Source organism: Oncorhynchus keta, unplaced genomic scaffold (assembly GCF_023373465.1).
Source record: "Oncorhynchus keta strain PuntledgeMale-10-30-2019 unplaced genomic scaffold, Oket_V2 Un_contig_2200_pilon_pilon, whole genome shotgun sequence".
NCBI classification, from domain to species: domain Eukaryota; kingdom Metazoa; phylum Chordata; class Actinopteri; order Salmoniformes; family Salmonidae; genus Oncorhynchus; species Oncorhynchus keta.
Genome location: NW_026282713.1, coordinates 183,216 through 211,089, shown reverse-complemented (window position 1 = coordinate 211,089; position 27,874 = coordinate 183,216). Strand labels below are relative to the sequence as shown.

General features: G+C 46.5%; 1 protein-coding gene across 2 annotated transcripts; it reads right to left on the bottom strand.

Annotated features, from left to right (window-relative positions):
• Positions 1 to 2,437: 2,437 nt before the first annotated feature.
• On the bottom strand, positions 2,438 to 25,503 carry LOC118382107 (leucine-rich repeat-containing protein 17-like). 2 transcript variants are annotated; one of them, XM_052505027.1, is made up of 4 exons: positions 25,123 to 25,503; positions 14,660 to 15,564; positions 5,570 to 5,725; positions 2,438 to 3,500 (listed from the first exon to the last, which is right to left on the bottom strand). In XM_052505027.1, exons 2-4 carry the CDS (start codon positions 15,423 to 15,425, stop codon positions 3,070 to 3,072), a joined length of 1,353 nt encoding a protein of 450 aa, XP_052360987.1. In that variant the 5' UTR covers positions 15,426 to 15,564; positions 25,123 to 25,503; the 3' UTR covers positions 2,438 to 3,069. The 2 variants fall into 2 exon arrangements, with proteins under 2 accessions (XP_052360987.1, XP_052360988.1); XM_052505028.1 differs by lacking the exon at positions 25,123 to 25,503 and adding an exon at positions 21,624 to 21,979.
• Between the last annotated feature and the right edge of the window lie 2,371 nt (positions 25,504 to 27,874).

The window sequence follows — 27,874 nt, the reverse complement described above, 5'->3', positions numbered from 1 at the left end:
ATACATCAGATGGCCCACAATCCCTGCATGTGTGAATGACTTATGGTGTGTATGAACCAAGACATCGGTTTCTGTTCAGGATCGTATGGACTGACTAAATGTACTTTAGGTCTTCAGCGGGTCCATGTCTAACTCCTCAGCTTCATGTGTTGAGGTGCAGAGAGGAAGAGGTAGTGTGGAGAGGAAGAGGTAGTAAAGCCGTGGAACAGCTGTTTTGAACTGACCCGAAGACGCTCCATGTTTTATGGTGAAGCATCACAGATCTAACAGATAGTTGAAGGGGTTAGGGGAAGGATGTGCCTAAATCCCTTTAGGATTAGTGAAGTGTGTGTGTTAGTAATGTAAACCTCATTCATTTCAGAAAAAAACGGCTTTTATTTCATGAACAGATGGTCTAAATCATACATTTAGAAGAAATGTACCTCGGGACTCCCGTCTATATGAGGAGTCAATACAGATCTGGGTTCGATCCCGGGCTGTGTCGTAGCCGGCCGCGACCATGAGGCGGCGCACAATTGTCTGGGTTAGGGAGGGTTTGGCCGGCTGGGATGTCCTTGTCCCGTTGCACTCTAGTGACTCCTTGTGGTAGCTGCATACATTGACTTCAGTCACCAGCTAGCTATATGATGTTTCCTCTGACATATTGGTGCTTCGGAGGACTCATGCCTCTTGACCTTTGCTTCTCCCTAGTTCGTACAGGAGTTGCAGCGATGGGACAACACTGTAACTAACAATTGGATATCGTAAAATATATCAACCTCTACTTTTTCAAAAAAGTATATGCAGAACGAAATATTCTTGTAACGAAAACAGCAACAACTGTCCTGCATTAGTCATGCTGTTGGGAATCCAACTGTCCTGCATTGGTTATGCTGTTGGGAATCCAGCTGTCCTGCATTGGTTATGCTGGTGGGAATCCAACTGTCCTGCATTGGTTATGCTGGTGGGAATCCAACTGTCCTGCATTGGTTATGCTGTTGGGAATCCAACTGTCCTGCATTGTCATGCTGTTGGGAATCCAACTGTCCTGCATTGGTTATGCTGGTGGGAATCCAACTGTCCTGCATTAGTCATGCTGTTGGGAATCCATCTGTCCTGCATTGGTTATGCTGTTGGGAATCCAACTGTCCTGCATTGGTTATGCTGGTGGGAATCCAACTGTCCTGCATTGGTTATGCTGGTGGGAATCCAACTGTCCTGCATTGGTTATGCTGGTGGGAATCCAACTGTCCTGCATTGGTTATGCTGGTGGGAATCCAACTGTCCTGCATTGGTTATGCTGGTGGGAATCCAACTGTCCTGCATTGGTTATGCTGGTGGGAATCCAACTGTCCTGCATTGGTTATGCTGTTGGGAATCCAACTGTCCTGCATTAGTCTGCTCCAACTGTCCTGCATTGGTTATGCTGGTGGGAATCCAACTGTCCGCATTGGTTATGCTGGTGGGAATCCAACTGTCCTGTTGGTTATGCTGGTGGGAATCCAACTGTCCTGCATTGGTTATGCTGGTGGGAATCCAACTGTCCTGCATTGGTTATGCTGGTGGGAATCCAACTGTCCTGCATTGGTTATGCTGGTGGGAATCCAACTGTCCTGCATTGGTTATGCTGGTGGGAATCCAACTGTCCTGCATTGGTTATGCTGTTGGGAATCCAACTGTCCTGCATTGGTTATGCTGGTGGGAATCCAACTGTCCTGCATTGGTTATGCTGGTGGGAATCCAACTGTCCTGCATTGGTTATGCTGAATCCAACTGTCCTGCATTGGTTATGCTGGTGGGAATCCAACTGTCCTGCATTGGTTATGCTGGTGGGAATCCAGGGTTATCCCCCACTGTCCTGCATTGGTTATGCTGGTGGGAATCCAACTGTCCGCATTGGTTATGCTGGTGGGAATCCAACTGTCCTGCATTGGTTATGCTGGTGGGAATCCAACTGTCCTGCATTGGTTATGCTGGTGGGAATCCAACTGTCCTGCATTAGTTTATGCTGGTGGGAATCCAGCTGTCCTGCATTGGTTATGCTGGTGGGAATCCAACTGTCCTGCATTGGTTATGCTGGTGGGAATCCAACTGTCCTGCATTGGTTATGCTGGTGGGAATCCAACTGTCCTGCATTGTTATGCTGGTGGGAATCCAGCTGTCCTGCATTGGTTATGCTGGTGGGAATCCAACTGTCCATGCTGGTGGGATTGCATTGGTTATGCTGTTGGGAATAGCTGTCCTGCATTGGTTATGCTGTTGGGAATGGTGGCAACAAGTGCTGGTGGGAATCCAACTGTCCTGCATTGGTTATGCTGTTGGGAATCCAGCTGTCCTGCATTGGTTATGCTGTTGGGAATCCAACTGTCCTGCATTAGTCATGCTGTTGGGAATCCAACTGTCCTGCATTAGTTATGCTGTTGGGAATCCAGCTGTCCTGCACTGGTGGGAATCCTGTCCTGCATTGGTTATGCTGTTGGGAATCCAACTGTCCTGCATTGGTTATGCTGTTGGGAATCCAACTGTCCTGCATTGGTTATGCTGTTGGGAATCCAACTGTCCTGCATTGGTTATGCTGTTGGGAATCCAACTGTCCATTGGTTATGCTGTTGGGAATCCAACTGTCCTGCATTGGTTATGCTGGTGGGAATCCAGCTGTCCTGCATTGGTTATGCTGTTGGGAATCCATCTGTCCTGCATTGGTTATGCTGGAGGGAATCCAACTGCCCGCATTGGTTATGCTGGTGGGAATCCAACTGTCCTGCATTGGTTATGCTGTTGGGAATCCAACTGTCCTGCATTGGTTATGCTGGTGGGAATCCAACTGTCCTGCATTGGTTATGCTGGTGGGAATCCAACTGTCCTGCATTGGTTATGCTGTTGGGAATCCAACTGTCCTGCATTGGTTATGCTGGAGGGAATCCAACTGTCCTGCATTGGTTATGCTGGTGGGAATCCAACTGTCCTGCATTGGTTATGCTGTTGGGAATTCGAAAGTTTAAAAAACAAATCTGATAGACTGAATTGGAATGTTCTGTGATAATAGTAAACAACAACAACAGTTCTCCTCTAATTTCCAACTCTGTCCTATTAAGTCAACCTGGTGACCTCATATTTCTTTGGTCTGGGGTCTCTCAGAGGCTTCGGCAGAAGCTCCATCTCCGCCTCCTCTGTCTCGGCCACTAGCTCCTGAGCCGTCTGTCCCTGTCCTGTATCACCCTTCCCTGGCTGTGGATCCTTATCCTTGGGACACTCTCCGTTGTAGGTCTTGACATAATTCTCCACGGGCCAGCCCCTGAACTCCTGAGGCTCGGTGCAGATTAGGCCAGAGTAGGCCACCCCGGGGTGATGCTTCAGCCAGTAGATCAGGTAGTGGATGTTGTAGTCACAGACCCAGGGGTTATCCCCCAGATTCAGCATCCTGAGGAAGTACAGGTCCTCCAACACTCCGTACTGGAAGTAGTGCAGGCTGTTGTTGGACAGGTCCAGCTCTCGCAGGTACAGGAGGCCCGCAAACGCAGCTATGGAGAGGGGGAGAAATGCAGGATGTTAAGGGTTGGTTAGAGGGACAGGAAATTTCAATGAATCTTATAGCACAAGTCTCAGTGGAAGAAATTCCTACTGGACAGGTGCAGGTGCCCAGTGGATTAAGCTGAAGAGGGGGGACAAGGGAGAGAGGACGTTGGGGTTAGAGGTCAGTTGCTACTTCAATTCATCTTATACAGTAGCACTCAGTGGAAAGTTTCAGTGGAAGTAATGTCCACTAACGGACATGAATACTGAATTATTACCGGGAACTAATGTTCCACTGTAACACGAGAAAGAGTAACAGCTTCCATAACTAATTTCTGACTGCATTTTCAGCACCTCGTCTTCAAACACATGCTGATATTAACTTTGACCAGTGCTCTCCCCATCACCTAGTCTCAGCTCTAATTCAAGCTGAAGTTAGCCTGTTGATGTGGCTACGATGTGCCTAATAGCTAGCAGACATCTTTAAGATGTGTTTCCTGCAGTGTAGCCCTGAGTAATGGTGGCAGTGCAAGCTAGCACCATAAAGACAGATAGGCCAACTGTATTTAGCACTGTCTCCAGAGTGACCCTCCTGTTACCACTCCCACAAACCCCCTCAGATTATGCTCTTATCATACTCATGAGAATTACTGTCCGGTTTCTACTGGTTTGTCTGTGCAACTCAATGAGACAACAATTCTGGTCTATTTTTTAAACCGGTTTGGGCTTGCTACAGAGCTTAGCTTCTCACAGTCCCTGAGAAAACTGAGGGAGCATTTTGTGAATACTTCATGAGAATTGTGTTCAATTTGCAGTTGCTTTCTCTGTCCAGAACGGATTGGCTGTTCATCCATAACAGGCTATTTCGTTCTTATTCTTTCTCCTCGATCATAGTAGTTAATGACTGTGTGTGTACAGTACTGGTTGTCATAGTTGGTCGGAATTAACCACCATTAATTACTTGTTAACAACTCAGGGAAATACTCAATTGTTTGCATATGTTCTGCAATAATTAATGATAAGGGAACTATTTTCCTTCTGTGGCAAAGCTTCCTGGCTATGTGACCAGTTCTTTTGAGCCTAGGAATAATGAGACAGCGTTTTTCCCCCCAGTTCTCAAACATAACAGAACTAGAAGGTAGTGTAGTGATTCCTCAGCAAATAGAGAACCTTGTTGGTTCTACAAACGAGATGGAGCAGGTTTATGGCATCGTAGTCTCCTTTAAGTCAGATTCATCCGTGTGAGAAGCTAATGAGCGTTAAGGGTTTTTATCTATGTGTGGAATTGATCCAAACTCAATGCTGCCTGGTATGGTACTGGTATGGTAATAATAATAATATATGCCATTTAGCAGACGCTAAAGTACTGGCATGGTATATGGTATACTGGTATGGTATATAAAGTACTATATATATAAAGTACTGGTATGGTATATAAAGTACTGGTATGGTATATAAAGTACTGGTATGGTATATAAAGTACTGGTATGGTATATAAAGTACTGGTATGGTATATGGTAGACTGGAATGGTATATAAAGTACTGGTATGGTATACTGGAATGGTATATAAAGTACTGGTATGGTATATGGTACACTGGTATGGTATATGGTATACTGGTATGGTATATAAAGTACTGGTATGGTATATAAAGTACTGGTATGGTATATAAAGTACTGGTATGTTATATAAAGTACTGGTATGGTATATAAAGTATGTGAGTTTTTTATTTTGTCTTTCTTCTGCCTCTTTCTCCACATTACCCCAGGGATTCTAACAATTCTATTTCTGGAGGAAATAAAGCCATGCCTCCATTTTGTGATGAATGGACTCAAGGTCAAGGTCCTCCTCTGATTCCTCTCCGATTACAATGGGGGACCAGTAAGGAAGTGTGTCCACTCACTACTGTAAGTCACAAATCAAAACATATTTAACAAAAAGCATATATATATCTCAGATTGCTGTATCTTATTAAACCCTTCTTCAGGTGTTGTGAGATCTGATCCTCTGTGCAGCATGACTTGGCACACATCCACAATGATTGTGCTGTTTGAAGGAAGTGTATGGTCTCTCCTCACCTGTGTCGATCTGATCCAGACTGTTACTGCTGAGGTTGAGAAGCTTCAGGTCCCTGACAGCAACAAACTCCTTGGGCCGGAGCTGAGTGATGCTGTTACTGGACAAGTCCATCCTCACAATGTCTGACGGGAGACTTGAGGGGATGTTCTTCAGTTCTGGAGGGAGGGGGGAAAGAGAGGGGGGAGAAAGAGAGAGAGAATATGGAGGTCAGTGAGATGTTAATGGCTTACCCAGACATGTGTACAATGGCCAAATCAGCTAGCTATCATACTGTATGAAAACATGAACAAAAACATAAGCGGACACACAAGGAACCTTGGGACATATGTGATTTTTTCAACCCAATGAAATTTGGATTCCTACATATGTGAATTCCGAGTGTTTGAGAATATCAAGATGGCCTCCCCTTTCTATAGTCCCTCTGTAGCCATGTTGCATATCTGTGCCAAGCAGGACTGTTATTCACAGCACTCTGGGTTGACCTTAGCCTTTGAAGGGTATGAAACGTGAAGGTTACCGTGTGAAACAGGGTTTCCCACAGGCGTAAAAGACATCTGAGAGCTTTGTGATCGCCAGCAGCCTTTCACCATAGAAGGAAAACTTCTGCAAGAGCCATTGTTCTCAATCTAGAGTTTAAAATAAAGACTGAGACATGCAGACGAAGTAGGTGGTCCCTAAAATGCATACAACTTCTACTAACAATTCATCATGAATGATGTCTTTGGAACCAGTTTTCTAAGTCATGTTCACAATGAAAGCGCTCAGCTGAGAATGAACCTAGCTGTGGTGGGGTGGAAAACCTTCCTTTTTAATTTCATGAACGACACAGGACCTTTCTGTGTTTGTCAAAATCCACGGACAGTCTTGGACTGCTTCCAGTTGGCCACATTCTGAGCACGGTTTATTCATCATTCGGCTAAAGGAACTATCACAGACCTTAACGACAGACATCTGCTCTAATATCATAACAGCATAGGACATCCATCCTCCTCCACTGTAAGGAAAGGAGATTAGCGCTCCATGGCTTTTAGATGAGGTTGCTGGAGCAATGACACCCTATTCACTAGATAGTACACTACTTTTGTCCATATCCCTATGGGCCATGGTAGGGCTCTGGTTAAAAGTAGTGCACTATGTAGGGAATAGGGTGTCATTTGGGACACATGGGAGATGTTCTCTCTTTCCCCTATCTATCGAACCCCTGCCTCACAACACCTGTGATATGCTTCAGTTCAGACTACAGCAGTGAGTTCAGACTACAGCAGTGAGTTCAGACTACAGCAGTGAGTTCAGACTACAGAAGTGAGTTCAGACTACAGCAGTGAGTGGGGAAACATGCAGATGGTTGGGATGTTGGGAGAAGTCCAGGTCGTTCAGCCATAACCGTTTTCAGAAAGAATCTGAACTCATCATGAGGGGCCACAGTCAGAGCCGGTCCTATATCCATACGCACTCATACAGTCAGAGCCGGCCCTATATCCATACCCACTCATACAGTCAGAGCTGGCCCTATATCCATACCCACTCATACAGTCAGAGCCGGTCCTATATCCATACCCACTCATACAGTCAGAGCCGGTCCTATATCCATACCCACTCATACAGTCAGAGCCGGTCCTATATCCATACCCACTCATACAGTCAGAGCCGGTCCTATATCCATACCCACTCATACAGTCAGAGCCGGTCCTATATCCATACCCACTCATACAGTCAGAGCTGGCCCTATATCCATACCCACTCATACAGTCAGAGCTGGCCCTATATCCATACCCACTCATACAGTCAGAGCCGGTCCTATATCCATACCCACTCATACAGTCAGAGCCGGTCCTATATCCATACCCACTCATACAGTCAGAGCCGGTCCTATATCCATACCCACTCATACAGTCAGAGCCGGTCCTATATCCATACCCACTCATACAGTCAGAGCCGGTCCTATATCCATACCCACTCATACAGTCAGAGCCGGTCCTATATCCATACCCACTCATACAGTCAGAGCTGGTCCTATATCCATACCCACTCATACAGTCAGAGCCGGCCCTATATCCATACCCACTCATACAGTCAGAGCTGGCCCTATATCCATACCCACTCATACAGTCAGAGCTGGCCCTATATCCATACCCACTCATACAGTCAGAGCTGGCCCTATATCCATACCCACTCATACAGTCAGAGCTGGCCCTATATCCATACCCACTCATACAGTCAGAGCTGGCCCTATATCCATACCCACTCATACAGTCAGAGCCGGCCCTATATCCATACCCACTCATACAGTCAGAGCTGGCCCTATATCCATACCCACTCATACATACCCACTCATACAGTCAGAGCTGGCCCTATATCCATACCCACTCATACAGTCAGAGCTGGCCCTATATCCATACCCACTCATACAGTCAGAGCTGGCCCTATATCCATACCCACTCATACAGTCAGAGCTGGCCCTATATCCATACCCACTCATACAGTCAGAGCCGGCCCTATATCCATACCCACTCATACAGTCAGAGCTGGCCCTATATCCATACCCACTCATACAGTCAGAGCTGGCCCTATATCCATACCCACTCATACAGTCAGAGCTGGCCCTATATCCATACCCACTCATACAGTCAGAGCTGGCCCTATATCCATACCCACTCATACAGTCAGAGCCGGTCCTATATCCATACCCACTCATACAGTCAGAGCCGGCCCTATATCCATACCCACTCATACAGTCAGAGCTGGCCCTATATCCATACCCACTCATACAGTCAGAGCTGGCCCTATATCCATACCCACTCATACAGTCAGAGCTGGCCCTATATCCATACCCACTCATACAGTCAGAGCCGGTCCTATATCCATACCCACTCATACAGTCAGAGCCGGTCCTATATCCATACCCACTCATACAGTCAGAGCTGGCCCTATATCCATACCCACTCATACAGTCAGAGCTGGCCCTATATCCATACCCACTCATACAGTCAGAGCCGGCCCTATATCCATACCCACTCATACAGTCAGAGCTGGCCCTATATCCATACCCACTCATACAGTCAGAGCCGGTCCTATATCCATACCCACTCATACAGTCAGAGCTGGCCCTATATCCATACCCACTCATACAGTCAGAGCTGGCCCTATATCCATACCCACTCATACAGTCAGAGCTGGCCCTATATCCATACCCACTCATACAGTCAGAGCTGGCCCTATATCCATACCCACTCATACAGTCAGAGCTGGCCCTATATCCATACCCACTCATACAGTCAGAGCCGGCCCTATATCCTATAAGTGACATTTTGTCATGGGGCGGAGAGAAGATTTAATAATTTTATAACAAATTCCATGCAATTGTACTCATTTTGCCATAGGGTTTAGAGAAATGTTTGCAGTTTTTAAGATGATATCTGTGTGAGAGTGATTAATAAAATCATACAGTCCCACCGAGCTGGCAATTTGATCCATACCCACTAGAAGTTTAGATGGCTGGCCGCTAGACTAACTTGCCAGTCTAATTACTGAAGCTGTCAGTGACTGACGTAACAACAGAACAACTGCTGATGCACAACCACTATTCTAACTCTCAACAGGAAGTTTATTTGAAATGTTTTTAGAAATGTTTCCGCGGGCCAACAAAAGGGGGGTGGCGGCCAGTTGCCCATCCCTGATATAGTTTATTAAAATCACATGTTGTTTACAGACAGCAGGAAACTAAACCTATACAGCCATTCATTTAGATTGTAAATGCACAGTGCTGCTTTTACAGAGTCAGGTGCCTAATATGCCTGTATATCAAGGAAATCAACGCTGCTGTGGTGGAGAGGAGACTACCAGCAGAATATTACCCATCATGCTGTGGAGGAGAGGAGACTACCAGCAGAATATTACCCATCATGCTGTGGAGGAGAGGAGACTACCAGCAGAATATTACCCATCATGCTGTGGAGGAGAGGAGACTACCAGCAGAATATTACCCATCATGCTGTGGAGGAGAGGAGACTACCAGCAGAATATTACCCATCATGCTGTGGAGGAGAGGAGACAACCAGCAGAATATCCATACCCATCATGCTGTGGAGTCCAGAGGAGACTCACCAGCAGAATATTACCCATCATGCTGTGGAGGAGAGGAGACTACCAGCAGAATATACCCATCATGCTCTGGAGGAGAGCCGAGACAACCAGCAGAATATTACCCATCATGCTGTGGAGGAGAGGAGACCACCAGCAGAATATTACCCATCATGCTGTGGAGAGAGGAGACAACCAGCAGAATATTACCCATCATGCTGTGGAGAGAGGAGACTACCAGCAGATACCCACCCATCATGCTGTGGAGGAGAGGAGACCTACCAGCAGAATATTACCCATCATGCTGTGGAGGAGAGGAGACCACCAGCAGAATATTACCCATCATGCTGTGGAGAGAGGAGACCACCAGCAGAATATTACCCATCATGCTGTGGAGAGCTGGAGACTACCAGCAGAATATTACCATATCATGCAGAGAGGAGACTACCAGCAGAATATTACCCATCATGCTGTGGAGAGAGGGACTACCAGCAGAATATTACCCATCATGCTGTCAGAGAGGAGCCACCAGCAGAATATTACCCATCATGCTGTGGAGGAGCTGGCCCCAGCAGAATATTACCCATCATGCTGTGGAGGAGAGGAGACCACCAGCAGAATATTACCCATCATGCTGTGGAGGAGAGGAGACTACCAGCAGAATATTACCCATCATGCTGTGGAGGAGAGGAGACTACCAGCAGAATATTACCCATCATGCTGTGGAGGAGAGGAGACCACCCGCAGAATATGACTCCCTCTCTGCTACACATCATGACTCCCCCAGAATGTGTCAGCTGACAAAACACCCGGCCATCGGTTACAGGAACTCCAAAAACCATGATATAATGTCAGAAGAGGAGGTTAGGCTTTACAGAGATGACAAGCAGGCCAACTCTCCATATGCTGACTCAACTGTTCTGCTAATGATAGATCAGGACTAAACCAGGCGTCATCTTGCCTGGACGACATTTATCTAAAAAGCACTCTGACATATTCTCCCACATATCATGTATGTACCACAGAGATTATTTATTTGTGGTTAGATACATTCTGTCTTGCTCCCGCACAGTTCGGTAGTGTACTGTAGGGACATTTCCAGTGTTTACAAATGAGACTTTGTTTCCAGTGTAATGACCTCTGGTCAGTTATTAGTTACAGTATATTAAGGCTAAATGCACAGATGAGAGCTTTTACAGAGTCAGGTGCCTAATATGAGAGAAGGAAATCAACGCTGCTGTGGAGGAGAGGGAGAGAGGGAGGGAGGGAGGGAGGGAGGGAGGGAGGGAGGGAGGGAGGGAGGAGACTACCAGCAGAATATTAGGGAGGCATCATGACCAGTGAGATGATCTAGTGAGGTTCAGATAAAGGACTGATTGAAAGCCTTTCCAGAGGGGAAGAGAAATAGTTTCCTCCAGCTGAACATGGGGATCTTTTATATAGCTACAGTAGAATAGAGAGACCAGTGTTGCTGCTTCTTGCACGTTTAACTGCACTCTGACAAATGGCTTTCTGGGGACAGGATAGGGACAGTACATCATTATATGACTGTCATTCATCATCTTGGTCAAAGGGCCAGTTCACTGTGACATGTCAAAAATATACAGTAGAACAATACATCAGAGTGCTGCCACGTCTATACTAAATCAATATGAAGGGACTATTCATGACCATACTGCCACGTCTATACTAAATCAATATGAAGGGACTATTCATGACCATACTGCCACGTCTATACTAAATCAATATGAAGGGACTATTCATGACCATACTGCCACGTCTATACTAAATCAATATGAAGGGACTATTCATGACCATACTGCCACATCTATACTAAATCAATATGAAGGGACTATTCATGACCATACTGCCACATCTATACTAAATCAATATGAAGGGACTATTCATGACCATACTGCCACATCTATACTAAATCAATATGAAGGGACTATTCATGACCATACTGCCACGTCTATACTAAATCAATATGAAGGGACTATTCATGACCATACTGCCACATCTATACTAAATCAATATGAAGGGACTATTCACTATACAGCAATATGAAGGGACTATTCATGACCATACTGCCACGTCTATACTAAATCAATACTGAAGGGACTATTCATGACTATACTGCCACGTCTATACTAAATCAATATGAAGGACTGATATCATGACCATACTGCCACGTCTATACTAAATCAATATGAAGGGACTATTCATGACCATACTGACTCTAAATCTATGAAGGGACTATTCCACAGGACTAAACCAGGCGTCATCTTGTCTATACTAAATCAATATGAAGGGACTATTCATGACCATACTGCCACATCTATACTAAATCAATATGAAGGGACTATTCATGACCATACTGCCACGTCTATACTAAATCAATATGAAGGGACTATTCATGACTATACTGCCACGTCTATACTAAATCAATATGAAGGGACTATTCATGACCATACTGCCACATCTATACTAAATCAATATGAAGGGACTATTCATGACCATACTGCCACGTCTATACTAAATCAATATGAAGGGACTATTCATGACCATACTGCCACGTCTATACTAAATCAATATGAAGGGACTATTCATGACCATACTGCCACGTCTATACTAAATCAATATGAATCAGACCATACTGGATATGAAGGGACTATTCATGACCATACTGCCACGTGATACTAAATCAATATGAAGGGACTATTCATGACTATACTGACTCTATTAAATCAATATGAAGGGACTATTCATGACCATACTGCCACGTCTATACTAAATCAATATGAAGGGACTATTCATGACCATACTGCCAGTGTATACTAAATTAATATGAAGGGACTATTCTGACTATACTGCCACGTCTATACTAAATCAATATGAAGGGACTATTCATGACATACTGCCACGTCTATACTAAATCTATGAAGGGACTATTCATGACTACTGACATGTCTATACTAAATCAATATGAAGGGACTATTCATGACCATACTGCCACGTCTATACTAAATCAATATGAAGGGACTATTCATGACCATACTGCCACGTCTATACTAAATCAATATGAAGGGACTATTCATGACCATACTGCCACGTCTATACTAAATCAATATGAAGGGACTATTCATGACCATACTGCCACGTCTATACTAAATCAATATGAAGGGACTATTCATGACCATACTGCCACGTCTATACTAAATCAATATGAAGGGACTATTCATGACTATACTGCCACGTCTATACTAAATCAATATGAAGGGACTATTCATGACTATACTGCCACGTCTATACTAAATCAATATGAAGGGACTATTCATGACTATACTGCCACGTCTATACTAAATCAATATGAAGGGACTATTCATGACCATACTGCCACGTCTATACTAAATCAATATGAAGGGACTATTCATGACCATACTAAATCAATATGAAGGGACCTGCCACGTCTATACTAAATCAATATGAAGGGACTATTCATGACCATACTGCCACGTCTATACTAAATCAATATGAAGGGACTATTCATGACCATACTGCCACGTCTATACTAAATCAATATGAAGGGACTATTCATGACCATACTGCCACGTCTATACTAAATCAATATGAAGGGACTATTCATGACTATACTGCCACGTCTATACTAAATCAATATGAAGGGACTATTCATGACCATACTGCCACGTCTATACTAAATCAATATGAAGGGACTATTCATAACCATACTGCCACGTCTATACTAAATCAATATGAAGGGACTATTCATGACTATACTGCCACGTCTATACTAAATCAATATGAAGGGACTATTCATGACCATACTGCCACATCTATACTAAATCAATATGAAGGGACTATTCATGACCATACTGCCACGTCTATACTAAATCAATATGAAGGGACTATTCATGACCATACTGCCACGTCTATACTAAATCAATATGAAGGGACTATTCATGACCATACTGCCACGTCTATACTAAATCAATATGAAGGGACTATTCATGACCATACTGCCACGTCTATACTAAATCAATATGAAGGGACTATTCATGACCATACTGCCACGTCTATACTAAATCAATATGAAGGGACTATTCATGACCATACTGCCACATCTATACTAAATCAATATGAAGGGACTATTCATGACCATACTGCCACGTCTATACTAAATCAATATGAAGGGACTATTCATGACCATACTGCCACGTCTATACTAAATCAATATGAAGGGACTATTCATGTTATATTTTGGAGCTCAAACAAAAGCAGTCCCCACACAGCATGGACTCCATGCATTATTTGAAGTCAGTTCCATGGGTCTGGGCCTAACGACTATTTGAAAAACAATATTGAAACCTAATCTCTCTAGAGGTTATAGTCCTGATAGCAGTTTTAATGTGGCAGTTATACATAGCACAGAAACGGCACCAGATGTGAGAGTCTGGACGGGAGACAGAAATGAGACTCCATATTTTCCCTTGGTCCCTTTGTGTCTAACGTTACATGATGGTTTCCACGGTTTCCACGCTGCAAGCCGTCACTCTAAGGCCTCTCTGGTTTACAGTCGTCTCCTACCACATTCTGATTCAGGGAAATTATCGAGAACACATTTAGAAAGTAGTCCTTATCAACCACAGCTCTGGAGTATCCAGCAGCCAGCCTCTCCTCCATACTGTTGCAAAAGTCCTCACAACAACCATGTGTAGTGAACAATGGCCAGAGATTTCAGATGGACATGTGACTCATACACGGAGGGCCGGTTTCCCTGACCCATACTAGTCCTAATCTTGGACTAAAAAGCTGTTTCAGTAGAGATTCATCTGGGTCGAGGAACCCATGGCCCTGAGAACCCCAATAACTCACTCCAGTGTTCTGAAAGACCAGAATACAACACGCCATTGTCCTCCAAGGAGGACATTCTTCACACAGGTCACACAAACAAATGAAAGGGAGACAAGCTTGGTTGGCTCATAGCTTACCTTTGCTCTTGCAGTCCAGCATGGGTTTGGGGAACATGTAGGTGTGGCACAAGGAGTTGGCATCAGGGTACTTCTTGATGGGAGGTGGTTTGGGCAGACTACCCTGCCCCTCCTGAGGTTTCTGCCCTGGCAGATGGCCCTCCCCATCCTCAGCACACAGCAGCTCTGGCCTCATCTTCTTCAGCTTCTGACCTCTCAGCGCGTCCGGCTCCGAACACTTTGCGTAGTTCCCAAGGTTACGGTTGCTGGGCACCTGCAGTGTCCTGACCAGACTATCCAGCGAGCACCGGCAGTCCCAGGGGTTGTCATAGAGACGCAGGTAGCGGAGGTTTGGCAAGGGCAGCAGATGCTCCTCAGAAGCAGTCTTCATCTGGTTGTGCTGAAGAAGCAGAGTAGTGAGCTGTCCCAGCCCTGCGAACGCCTCCTCCTCCACCATGTAGAGCTCATTCTGTTGTAGATCCAGACTCTTTAGGTTCTTGAACTGGGAGAAGGTGTTGTCTCTGAGCACCTGGATCTTGTTGCGGGCCAGCAGGAGGTGGTGGATGTCTTCAGGCCAGTGCTGTTGCACCCCGGTCAGCTGGCGGTCCTGACAGTCCAGGTATTTCTCTCCGGCCTCCATGTATTCCTTGCATTCAGAGGTTTGGCGTTTGACAGCATTGGCCCTGCCTTTACCCCGGGCCCTGCCCCTTTCTCTGTTCCGTCCACCCTTCCTGGGCTCAGTGGACCTGAGGAGCAGGAGGAGCAAGAAAGCGCTGAGCAGCCGCATCCTGGGAGCCCCAATGCCACCACTGGGAGATGGGGGAGCGGCAAGACTGGAACAAGAGGGAGGGAAGGGGAGAGGGATGGCCAAGTGCAATCAGAGATGGCCTTGGGTTTCTGCTGGTGCCAGGGAAGGCTGGTTACAGCTGTGTGTGAGAGAGAGAGAGAGAGAGAGAGAGAGAGAGAGAGAGAGAGAGAGAGAGAGAGAGAGAGAGAGAGAGAGAGAGAGAGAGTTAAGTGGAGAGTTCATTGTTCGGGAGGAGAGGGAAAGGAAGGGATAGAGAGGAAGAAAGGGAGGGATAGAGAGGAAGAAAGGGAGGGATAGAGAGGAAGAAAGGGAGGGATAGGAAGAATGATGGAGAGAAACAAACATAAAGCATGTTATATGATAGTCTATCAAACAGAGAGTTAAAACACTGTCATGGAACAGTGCCCCATTTCCTTTGTTCCTCAGTCTTTCTGTTCCTCTCCTCCCTTCTCCTATCTCTCTGTTCCTCTCCTCCCCTCTTCTATTTCTCTGTTCCTCTCCTCCCTTCTCCTATCTCTCTGTTCCTCTCCTCCCCTCTTCTATTTCTCTGTTCCTCTCCTCCCTTCTCCTATCTCTCTGTTCCTCTCCTCCCTTCTCCTATCTCTCTGTTCCTCTCCTCCCTTCTCCTATCTCTCTGTTCCTCTCCTCCCCTCTTCTATTTCTCTGTTCCTCTCCTCCCTTCTCCTATCTCTCTGTTCCTCTCCTCCCTTCTTCTATCTCTCTGTTCCTCTCCCTTCCCTTCTCTCTGTTCTCTCCTCCCTTTCCTATCTCTGTTGCTCTGTTCCTCCCCTCTTCTATTTCTCTGTTCCTCTCCTCCCTTCTCCTATCTCTCTGTTCCTCTCCTCCCTTCTCCTATCTCTCTTTGCTCCTCCCCTCTTCTATCTCTGTTCCTCTCCTCCCTTCTCCTATCTCTCTGTTGCTCTCCTCCCTTCTTCTATTTCTCTGTTCCTCTCCTCCCTTCTCCTATCTCTCTGTTCCTCTCCTCCCTTCCGCTCTCTCTGTTCCTCTCCTCCCTTCTCCTATCTCTCTGTTCCTCTCCTCCCTTCTGCTCTCTCTGTTCCTCTCCTCCCTTCTCCTATCTCTCTGTTCCTCTCCTCCCTTCTCCTGTCTCTGTTCCCCTCCTCTCTTCTCCTATCTCTCTGTTCCTCTATTCCCAACACAAAACCTGGTGGCGGTCTGCTCTTCTCTCTCGCTCTCGCTCTCGCTCTCGCAGTCAGTAATTCATCTGTACACTAGGCTCACGATAATTCATCAAAGAGAAGGAAGTTTACATGTCTGTGTACGTCCACTCCTGTAAACATACTCTGATAAACATGGTGGCTGTAAAGACCTCCCTAACTACCTTACCCCAAGGGAAGGCTGTGTGTAGCTGAATGGAATTACCCTGAGAGAAGGCTGTGTGTAGCTGAATGGAATTACACTGAGGGAAGGCTGTGTGTAGCTGAATGGAATTACCCTGAGGGAAGGCTGTGTGTAGCTGAATGGAATTACCCCGAGGGAAGGCTGTGTGTAGCTGAATGGAATTAACCTGAGGGAAGGCTGTGTGTAGCTGAATGGAATTACCCTGAGGGAAGGCTGTGTGTAGCTGAATGGAATTACCCAGAGTTTATTATTATCACTGGTGTTACAGGTTAGTGTTGATGATGCACCTCAAATCAAATCAAATCAAATTTTATTTGTCACATACACATGGTTAGCAGATGTAAATGCGAGTGTAGCGAAATGCTTGTGCTTCTAGTTCCGACAATGCAGTGATAACCAATAAGTAATCTAACTAACAATTCCAAAACTACTGTCTTATACACAGTGTAAGGGGATAAAGAATATGTACATAAGGATATATGAATGAGTGATGGTACAGAGCAGCATACAGTAGATGGTATCGAGTACAGTATATACATATGAGATGAGTATGTAGACAAAGTAAACAAAGTGGCATAGTTAAAGTGGCTAGTGATACATGTATTACATAAGGATGCAGTCGATGATGTAGAGTACAGTATATACGTATGCATATGAGATGAATAATGTAGGGTAAGTAACATTATATAAGGTAGCATTGTTTAAAGTGGCTAGTGATATATTTACATCATTTCCCATCAATTCCCATTATTAAAGTGGCTGGAGTTGGGTCAGTGTCAATGACAGTGTGTTGGCAGCAGCCACTCAATGTTAGTGGTGGCTGTTTAACAGTCTGATGGCCTTGAGATACAAGCTGTTTTTCAGTCTCTCGGTCCCAGCTTTGATGCACCTGTACTGACCTCGCCTTCTGGATGATAGCGGGGTGAACAGGCAGTGGTTCGGGTGGTTGATGTCCTTGATGATCTTTATGGCCTTCCTGTAACATCGGGTGGTGTAGGTGTCCTGGAGGGCAGGTAGTTTGCCCCCGGTGATGCGTTGTGCAGACCTCATTACCCTCTGGAGAGCCTTACGGTTGAGGGCGGAGCAGTTGACGTACCAGGCGGTGATACAGCCCGCCAGGATGCTCTCGATTGTGCATCTGTAGAAGTTTGTGAGTGCTTTTGGTGACAAGACAAATTTCTTCAGCCTCCTGAGGTTGAAGAGGCGCTGCTGCGCCTTCTTCACGACGCTGTCAGTGTGAGTGGACCAATGGTGTTGAATGCCGAGCTGTAGTCGATGAACAGCATTCTCACATAGGTATTCCTCTTGTCCAGGTGGGTTAGGGCAGCGTGCAGTGTGGTTGAGATTGCATCGTCTGTGGACCTATTTGGGCGGTAAGCAAATTGGAGTGGGTCTAGGGTGTCAGGTAGGGTGGAGGTGATATGGTCCTTGACTAGTCTCTCAAAGCACTTCATGATGACGGAAGTGAGTGCTGCGGGCGGTAGTCGTTTAGCTCAGTTACCTTAGCTTTCTTGGGAACAGGAACAATGGTGGCCCTCTTGAAGCATGTGGGAACAGCAGACTGGTATAGGGATTGATTGAATATGTCCGTAAACACACCGGCCAGCTGGTCTGCGCATGCTCTGAGGGCGCGGCTGGGGATGCCGTCTGGGCCTGCAGCCTTGCGAGGGTTAACACGTTTAAATGTCTTACTCACCTCGGCTGCAGTGAAGGAGAGACCGCATGTTTTCGTTGCAGGCCGTGTCAGTGGCACTGTATTGTCCTGAAAGCAGGCAAAAAGTTATTTAGTCTGCCTGGGAGCAAGACATCCTGGTCCGTGACTGGGCTGGGTTTCTTCTTGTCGTCCGTGATTGACTGTAGACCCTGCCACATGCCTCTTGTGTCTGAGCCGTTGAATTGAGATTCTACTTTGTCTCTGTACTGACGCTTAGCTTGTTTAATAGCCTTGCGGAGGGAATAGCTGCACTGTTTGTATTCGGTCATGTTGCCAGACACCTTGCCCTGATTAAAAGCAGTGGTTCGCGCTTTCAGTTTCACGCGAATGCTGCCATCATCCACGGTTTCTGGTTAGGGAATGTTTTTATCGTTGCTATGGGAACGACATCTTCGACGCACGTTCTAATGAACTCGCACACCGAATCAGCGTATTCGTCAATATTTTTATCTGACGCAATACGAAACATGTCCCAGTCCACGTGATGGAAGCAGTCTTGGAGTGTGGAGTCAGCTTGGTCTGACCAGCGTTGGACAGACCTCAGCGTGGGAGCCTCTTGTTTAAGTTTCTGCCTGTAGGCAGGGATCAACAAAATGGAGTCGTGGTCAGCTTTTCCGAAAGGGGGGCGGGGCAGGGCCTTATATGCGTCGCGGAAGTTAGAGTAACAATGATCCAAGGTTTTACCACCCCTGGTTGCGCAATCGATATGCTGATAAAATTTAGGGAGTCTTGTTTTCAGATTAGCTTTGTTAAAATCCCCAGCTACAATGAATGCAGCCTCCGGATAAATGGTTTCCAGTTTGCAAAGAGTTAAATAAAGTTCGTTCAGAGCCATCGATGTGTCTGCTTGGGGGGGGATATATACGGCTGTGATTATAATCGAAGAGAATTCTCTTGGAAGATAATGCGGTCTACATTTGATTGTGAGGAATTCTAAATCAGGTGAACAGAAGGATTTGAGTTCCTGTATGTTTCCTTCATCACACCATGTCTCGTTAGTCATGAGGCATACGCCCCCGCCACTCTTCTTACCAGAAAGATGTTTGTTTCAGTCCGCGCGATGCGTGGAGAAACCCGTTGGCTGCACCGCATCGGATAGCGTCTTCCCAGTGAGCCATGTTTCCGTGAAGCAGAGAACGTTGCAGTCTCTGATGTCCCTCTGGAATGCTACCCTTGCTCGGATTTCATCAACCTTGTTGTCAAGAGACTGGACATTGGCAAGAAGAATGCTGGGGAGTGGTGCACGATGTGCCCTTGTCCGGAGTCTGACCAGAAGACCGCTACGTTTCCCTCTTTTTCGGAGTCGTTTTCTTGGGTTGCTGCATGTGATCCATTCCGTTGTCCTGTTTGTAAGGCAGAACACAGGATCCGCGTCGCGGAAAACATATTCTTGGTCGTACTGATGGTGAGTTGACGCTGATCTTATATTCAGTAGTTCTTCTCGACTGTATGTAATGAAACCTAAGATGACCTGGGGTACTAATGTAAGAAATAACACGTAAAAAAACAAAAAACTGCATAGTTTCCTAGGAACGCGAAGCGAGGCGGCCATCTCTGTCGGTACCTTGAATGCTCTTAATGATCATGTATATATTTAGTAGTTATATGTATGCCATTCAAATATGGTTCCCAGGATATACGCTATTCTACCAGGAAAACAATGATATCTTAGTCATGACAACAGTCATTCCTCATGTTGACCTCGATTTATAAGGTCCAACCCAGGTTACAGTACGGGCAAACATAAGGCAGAAACTTCCCCAGAGGAAATATGAATCCACTTTTATGGTTTAGCAATGATGACAAACCTACCTCAACGTTATGTAGCAGTGTGTCTGGCTCTGCTTGCTGTGTGTGTGTGTGTGTGTGTGTGTGTGTGTGTGTGTGTGTGTGTGTGTGTGTGTGTGTGTGTGTGTGTGTGTGTGTGTGTGTGTGTGTGTGTGTGTGTGTGTGTGTGTGTGTGTGTGTGTGTGTGTGTGTTTTCACCCCCACCAGCGATGGGCCTGTACAGTATTGACTCATTAGTCCCAAGTGTGATGTGAGGCAGCAGCCATAATGTCTGCCAGACAACACCCTCCATCTCCTGCTACAGTGAGCCAGTCCAACTGTATCACCCCCCCTCCTCCTCCCCCACAGCCTTCCACAGTGGAACAGTCCAGTCACAGGGAGAGATGGAGAAGAGGTAGTGTAAACATTGAGTTTATTGACACAATGGAGTTAGAGAATTCTTCAGTCTGAGAACACTTTGCCCTATAGTATCCTACCTAGCAAGCAAACACGCAGCAAAGCTACACTAGTGAGATCTCAATCCATCCGTGGGTATTTAATATGCTCCCTGAAAATAAACCATTATAACACAAAGATGACTGCCATCTAGGGCCATTCAGACAGTTTGTTGTAAGTTAGTCTCTCTCCACGTAAGCTCTGTTAGAGGCCGGCCGTGCCCCTGCCAGTGTAAACACACACTCTCCCATATGGAGTGCACATGGGAGCTTTGGGCCTCTAACCCCCCCTCTGGTCTGCCCAGCTCTGGCCCAGTTCCGGCACAACTTCGGCCCATATTCGGCCCAATGCCCAGGCCATCTAGCTCTGGGCCCATTCAGCTATATCAGACCAGGCTGGCATAGCCACTCACTCACTCACTCACTCACTCACTCACTCACTCACTCACTCACTCACCACCACTCACTCACCACTCACCACTCACTCACTCACTCACTCACTCACTCACTCACCACTCACTCCACTCACTCACTCACTCACTCACTCACTGTACTCACTCAACTGGAACATCTCTTTTCACTCACTCAGACCTGGTCCAATAGCAGCACTGTACTGTACTGTTCAACTGGAACATCTCTTTTCCAAGAGACCTGGTCCAATAGCAGCAGAGGGAACAACGTTTCAGACTAAACAACTTACATACACTAACACAACATTAAACACAACTATAGACACACATACAGTACAACACACACAGGGTTTACAAAGATCAGCTGTATTTTAACGCAATAATCCCAAGTGTGTGCTCTGCAGGAAAATTATAATACCAGTAAAAGTTTGAAATCTGAAAAATCTAAATAATCAATGCATTTACATACCCATGTGTTGGATGTAGGGAGTATCTGTGTAAAACCACGTAGCAGTGGTACTGAGTAATGTCCTGCACTGTAATTCACTGGCCAACCTCCATCCCAGACCAATTCCCTGTGGTAATAACAGATGGTATGCACCTCTATCTGGAGTCAGGCATCAGGCATGCTGGTCAAAGTGCAAATGGGCGAATGACCCGGCCGACACAACCTGAGAGCCGTGGGGAGTGAGACTAATGCACTGTACAGCTAAAGAGCTGGGGCTCGGCGGGGGCTGGAGAATCCAGTATGATGCTGCTGATAGAGTTAACAGAGACAGCTGGGGTCACACAGGCTTCAACACAACGCACACAGCACTTACCAACAGGAGGCAGACTGGGCTGTGTGTGTTGAGCTGTCTAGTAATGCAAAGGAAAGCACACTGTACGCTGTCGGTTCCTCGCTGTCCAACCAAAGGGCTTGAACTGAGGAACTCAAGTTGATGTGAAAGAACAGCAAACACACAACCACCACACAACGTTGTCTCAACATAGACTCCATGTTGTTGGTCTATTGTAGACTGTAATTCTTGGATGTTGTGCAAGTGAACCACCCCAATGGAGTATTATAATGCTAAACCACTGTAGGTAGTTCCCCTCGCAGCACCTGGATGGATCAGTGAACAGCCTCATTATAGCAGCAGGCAGCCTTAAAGCTACAGTGCACTAACACAGCATTGAGCACTGGGGATGGAAACAGAGAGAAAATAACGTCCATAAGAAGTGGTGCAGAACACAAGGACTGTACTGTACCGGAGATTTTATTTTCATTTCCCAGTCGACCCTGCTGCCACCCAAACCAAACTCATTCCCGACCGTGACCTGATCTGACTGAGTTTCCTTTCAGGTTGCCTGAGGTGTTCAGTCAGTGTGTCCCAAATGGCACCCTATTCCCCATGTAGTGCACTACTTCTGACCAGAGCCCTATGGGCATTTGGGAGGCAGACAGAGTCTGTATCTGTTCCCCACAGCACAATCCTCAGAGAACGCTTACACAGCATGGAGCACTAATTAGAACACTCTCTCTCACAAGCATGCAGGCAGGGGGAAAGTTTATCAAATAAATACATGTCAAATTGTATTTATCACAGGGATCATTGAAAGCTCTATGTTATTCTTGCTCTTCCAGAGATTCATGCAGTGTATCCCCTCTTGCCTTTAGGGTTGCAGTGCTTCATGCAGTGTATCCCCTCTTGCCTTTAGGGTTGCAGTGCTTCATGCAGTGTATCCCCTTCTTGCCTTTAGGGTTGCAGTGCTTCATGCAGTGTATCCCCTCTTGCCTTTAGGGTTGCAGTGCTTCAGGCAGTGTATCCCCTCTTTGCTTTAGGGTTGCAGTGCTTCATGCGGTGTATCCCCTCTTGCCTTTAGGGTTGCAGTGCTTCATGCGGTGTATCCCCTCTTGGCTTTAGGGTTGCAGTGTTCATGCGGTGTATCCCTTCTTGGCTTTAGGGTTGCAGTGTTCATGCGGTGTATCCCCTCTTGGCTTTAGGGTTGCAGTGTTCATGCGGTGTATCCCCTCTTGGCTTAAGGGTTGCAGTGTTCATGCGGTGTATCCCCTCTTGGCTTTAGGGTTGCAGTGTTCATGCGGTGTATCCCCTCTTGGCTTAAGGGTTGCAGTGTTCATGCGGCGTATTCCTTCTTGGCTTTAGGGTTCCAGTGTTCATGCGGTGTATCCCCTCTTGGCTTAAGGGTTGCAGTGTTCATGCGGTGTATCCCCTCTTGGCTTTAGGGTTGCAGTGTTCATGCGGTGTATCCTCTCTTGGCTAAAGGGTTGCAGTGTTCATGCGGTGTATCCCCTCTTGGCTTTAGGGTTGCAGTGTTCATGCGGTGTATCCCTTCTTGGCTTTAGGGTTGCAGTGTTCATGCGGTGTATCCCCTCTTGGCTTTAGGGTTGCAGTGTTCATGCGGTGTATCCTCTCTTGGCTTAAGGGTTGCAGTGTTCATGCGGTGTATCCCCTCTTGGCTTTAGGGTTGCAGTGTTCATGCGGTGTATCCCCTCTTGGCTTAAGGGTTGCAGTGTTCATGCGGTGTATTCCTTCTTGGCTTTAGGGTTCCAGTGTTCATGCGGTGTATCCCCTCTTGGCTTAAGGGTTGCAGTGTTCATGCGGTGTATCCCCTCTTGGCTTTAGGGTTGCAGTGTTCATGCGGTGTATCCCCTCTTGGCTTTAGGGTTGCAGTGTTCATGCAGTGTATCCCCTCTTGGCTTTAGGGTTCCAGTGCTTCATGCGGTGTATCCGGTTCATGCGGTCTATCCCCTCTTGGCTTAAGGGTTGCAGTGTTCATGCGGTGTATCCCCTCTTGGCTTAAGGGTTGCAGTGTTCATGTGGTGTATCCCCTCTTGGCTTTAGGGTTGCAGTGTTCATGCGGCGTATTCCTTCTTGGCTTTAGGGTTCCAGTGCTTCATGCGGTGTATCCGGTTCATGCGGTCTATCCCCTCTTGGCTTTAGGGTTGCAGTGCTTCATGCGGTGTATCCCCTCTTGGCTTTAGGGTGGCATTCCGACCCCCAGAGAGAACATTCCAACAGAACATACAGCACTGACCACTAATCCTTAAAAACCTTCAGTATGATCCTTTACCACACACTTCCTCTCAGTTGCTCCTGTTTCAGAAAACTGGTGTATCAGAAAGTGCCCTGAAGTCTTGAACCCAGCATTATTATGTAGAGAAAGAAACTGTGACAGGGGATGTTTACCAGAGCCCTGTTCTTCCCAGCATTCCCAGAGGGAGAAAGTACGGTGATTGCATTGGAACATGGCCAGAGACATTTACACCTCAAGTGCACAAACAGCACATACACTTCTCTTCTTACAAGAGAAAGTTTTCCACTTAAGAAAAAAAGGCAACAGCTTAAATTGCAATATGTCCTGGACAAAATAATCAATAGGCAATGAGTGCAAGCATGCATGTCTAAAACCTCTTACAGTGGCATGTCTAAAACCTCTTACAGTGGCATATCTAAAACTCCTTTCAGTGGCATGTCTAAAACCTCTTACAGTGGCATGTCTAAAACCTCTTACAGTGGCATGTCTAAAACCTCTTACAGTGGCATGTCTAAAACCTCTTACAGTGGCATGTCTAAAACCTCTTACAGTGGCATGTCTAAAACCTCTTACAGTGGCATGTCTAAAACCTCTTACAGTGGCATGTCTAAAACCTCTTACAGTGGCATGTCTAAAACCTCTTACAGTGGCATGTCTAAAACCTCTTACAGTGGCATGTCTAAAACCTCTTACAGTGGCATGTCTAAAACCCCTTACAGTGGCATGTCTAAAACCCCTTACAGTGGCATGTCTAAAACCCCTTACAGTGCAGAATTCTGTGCTGTTCTGTTCTCTTTAGGAAAGTGCTGCTACTGCCCATTCTAGTACAGTAAATCTCTATTACACTACTGTCTGCCTTCAACACTGTGACTGTACTACTGTAACAGAGGAAACAGAACAGAGAGAGAGAGAGGGGGGGGTTCTGGTACCTGGCCACGGGGAGAGCGAGACGTTGATGGGTCCACTAGGGCTCTGGTCGGTCCTTCACTAGGGCTCTGGTCGGTCCCTCACAAGGGCTCTGGTCGGTCCCTCACAAGGGCTCTGGTCGGTCCCTCACTAGGGCTCTGGCCGGTCCCTCATCCCCTGCTCTTTGTCCTGTCATGGAGGGCTGAGCCGAACCCTGGAAGTCTGCCTGCTTAGCCTGCCTGCCTCTCCTGCCTGCCTGCCTCTCAGGCTGTGAGGGGGCTCTCTGTGTGCAGTGAGGCTCATTCAGCCTGCGTCTGGTATTAAATTACACATGACACAGCTCCTCTGCTCTGTTCTGTGCAGACGGGCAGGCAGGCAGGCGAGGAGGAGAGAAACCCGTTTCTCCAGTGTTGAGTAACTGGCCCGCCTCCAGCCCAGCTCCTCGCCTGTCCTGTCATCATAGAGTGTCAGGCTGTTGGAGGAGGAGGAGGAGGAGGAGGAGGGGGAGGAGGAAGAGGAGGAGGAGGAAGAGGAGGAGGAGGAAGAAGAGGAGGAGGAAAAGGAGGAGGAGGAAGAAGCAACAGAACAACAAACAACAGATATAGTAATTACTACTGAATGTTAATGATTACTCAGACCTGGCTGCTTCAAACCGTTGGAATGTATGACTGTGTAAGCCCACATGTATATCTCCCAAACAGAGGAGGCTGGCAGTCTCCTTCAGGCATAGTTTTATGGATAACATGAGTCGACTGCTAATGAACATATGACACACACACACACACACACACACACACACACACACACACACACACACACACACACACACACACACACACACACACACACACACACACACACACACACACACACACACACACACACACACACACACACACATTTCTCTCTCTCTCTCTCTCTCTCTCTCTCTCTCTCTCTCTCTCTCTCTCTCTCTCTCTCTCTCTCTCTCTCTCTCTCTCTCTCTCTCTCTCTCTCTCTCTCTCTCTCTCTCTCTCTCTCTCTCTCTCTCTCTCTCTCTCTCTCTCTCCCTCTCAGTCACAGTAAGTACATTTTTCCTTTATAAAGTCAGCAGAGTCAGAGCTTTTATTTTTAGGGCAGGTGTCTTGACATTGATTTAATAAGATCAAGATAAGAACCTAACGGTTTATCTTGAGTTTTACAATCCTCGGTTGTTGTTTTTTTGCTTGAGTGGAATTTACATAGATTTGATCGTTTAAAATCCCAACCTATAAGAGATATGCGTTTAAATTCTCAGTATGTCACATCTCACAGGTTCCACAGCTTTCCCTAAGAAAAAGATGTCCCTACCTGAACATTGAAACAGTCCCTTGTTTGAGATATGATGCTTATGTTTTAGTACATGGATATTAGACTATTGTTTGGCCAAAACATGTTTTTTTGTGTTAGCTTTCCTCCCAGTTTCTCAGGCTCTTTCACATGGCTTTCTTCCACACACAGCGGATTGTAAATACATTGTGTCTGTAGTGTTGGAAAAGACAGGACTGACATGGGGACACAATCAACTCAGACCAACTGCCTGTTATATAACCAGCTGTTATATGACTATGAAACAGACAATTAATACAATGATAGCCGACTCTGCCCCTACAACTGGTTTGAGGCAGGCATGAAACCTTTAATTAAGAATGTAATTTCTCTCTTATCTCAAGAGGTCCAGAGGAGTGATGTAATCATGGAAGCTTGCTTGGGCGGATACATTTCTCCCTTGAAGATGAGTTCAGCACAACCTTGACAACCTTCCAACACTACATCAGACACATCCTGAGGAGATACAATTATGAAACGATCAAGGTGCCACCAGCCGCCTGTGCTGGCTCGAGTCACCTTCATCAGCACCGCAGACCTCTGGGAAAAAGAGCAAGGCAACATCTGTTAATTCACTTGCCTCAACACACGTCTGTCTATTCCTCCCTCCCTTTACACAGACAGATGACAGCAAAGACATGTTATAGCATGTGTCTCCCATAATAAGAAGACGACGTTCCCAGAGTCAGTAGTAGTCAATCAACGTCATTTGGCTTATGTCCCAAGTGGAACCCTATCCCCTTTATAGTGCACTACCTTTGACAAGAGCCATACAATCTTCAAAAAATGTGTCCCAAAAGAGTTCTTCGGACATATGTGTGGGCCAGTGAAATAACAGATGTTGCCTTGCTCTTTTTCCCAGAGGAAACTCTACCTGCATAGGCGGCTGGTGGTACCTTCATTGGGGAGGACGGGCTCATAGTAATGGCTGGAGGTGGCTGGTGGCACCTTCATTGGGGAGGACGGGCTCATAGTAATGGCTGGAGGTGGCTGGTGGTACCTTCATTGGGGAGGACGGGCTCATAGTAATGGCTGGAGGTGGCTGGTGGCACCTTCATTGGGGAGGACGGGCTCATAGTAATGGCTGGAGGTGGCTGGTGGTACCTAGTAATGGCTGGAGGTGGCTGGTGGTACCTTCATTGGGGAGGACGGGCTCATAGTAATGGCTGGAGGTGGCTGGTGGCACCTTCATTGGGGAGGACGGGCTCATAGTAATGGCTGGAGGTGGCTGGTGGTACCTTCATTGGGGAGGACAGGCTCATAGTAATGGCTGGAGGTGGCTGGTGGCACCTTCATTGGGGAGGACGGGCTCATAGTAATGGCTGGAGGTGGCTGGTGGTACCTTCATTGGGGAGGACGGGCTCATAGTAATGGCTGGAGGTGGCTGGTGGTACCTTCATTGGGGAGGACGGGCTCATAGTAATGGCT

Excerpts from the sequence above, each read along its gene's own strand:
- LOC118382107 (XM_052505027.1), bottom strand. The coding sequence starts at position 15,425 with ATGCGGCTGCTCAGCGCTTTCTTGCTCCTCCTGCTCCTCAGGTCCACT. Across the intron at positions 5,726-14,659 it reads GCTGGACTGCAAGAGCAAAG|AACTGAAGAACATCCCCTCA; the intron begins GTAAGCTATGAG and ends CCCTCCCTCCAG. Across the intron at positions 3,501-5,569 it reads TCTGGATCAGATCGACACAG|CTGCGTTTGCGGGCCTCCTG; the intron begins GTGAGGAGAGAC and ends CCCTCTCCATAG.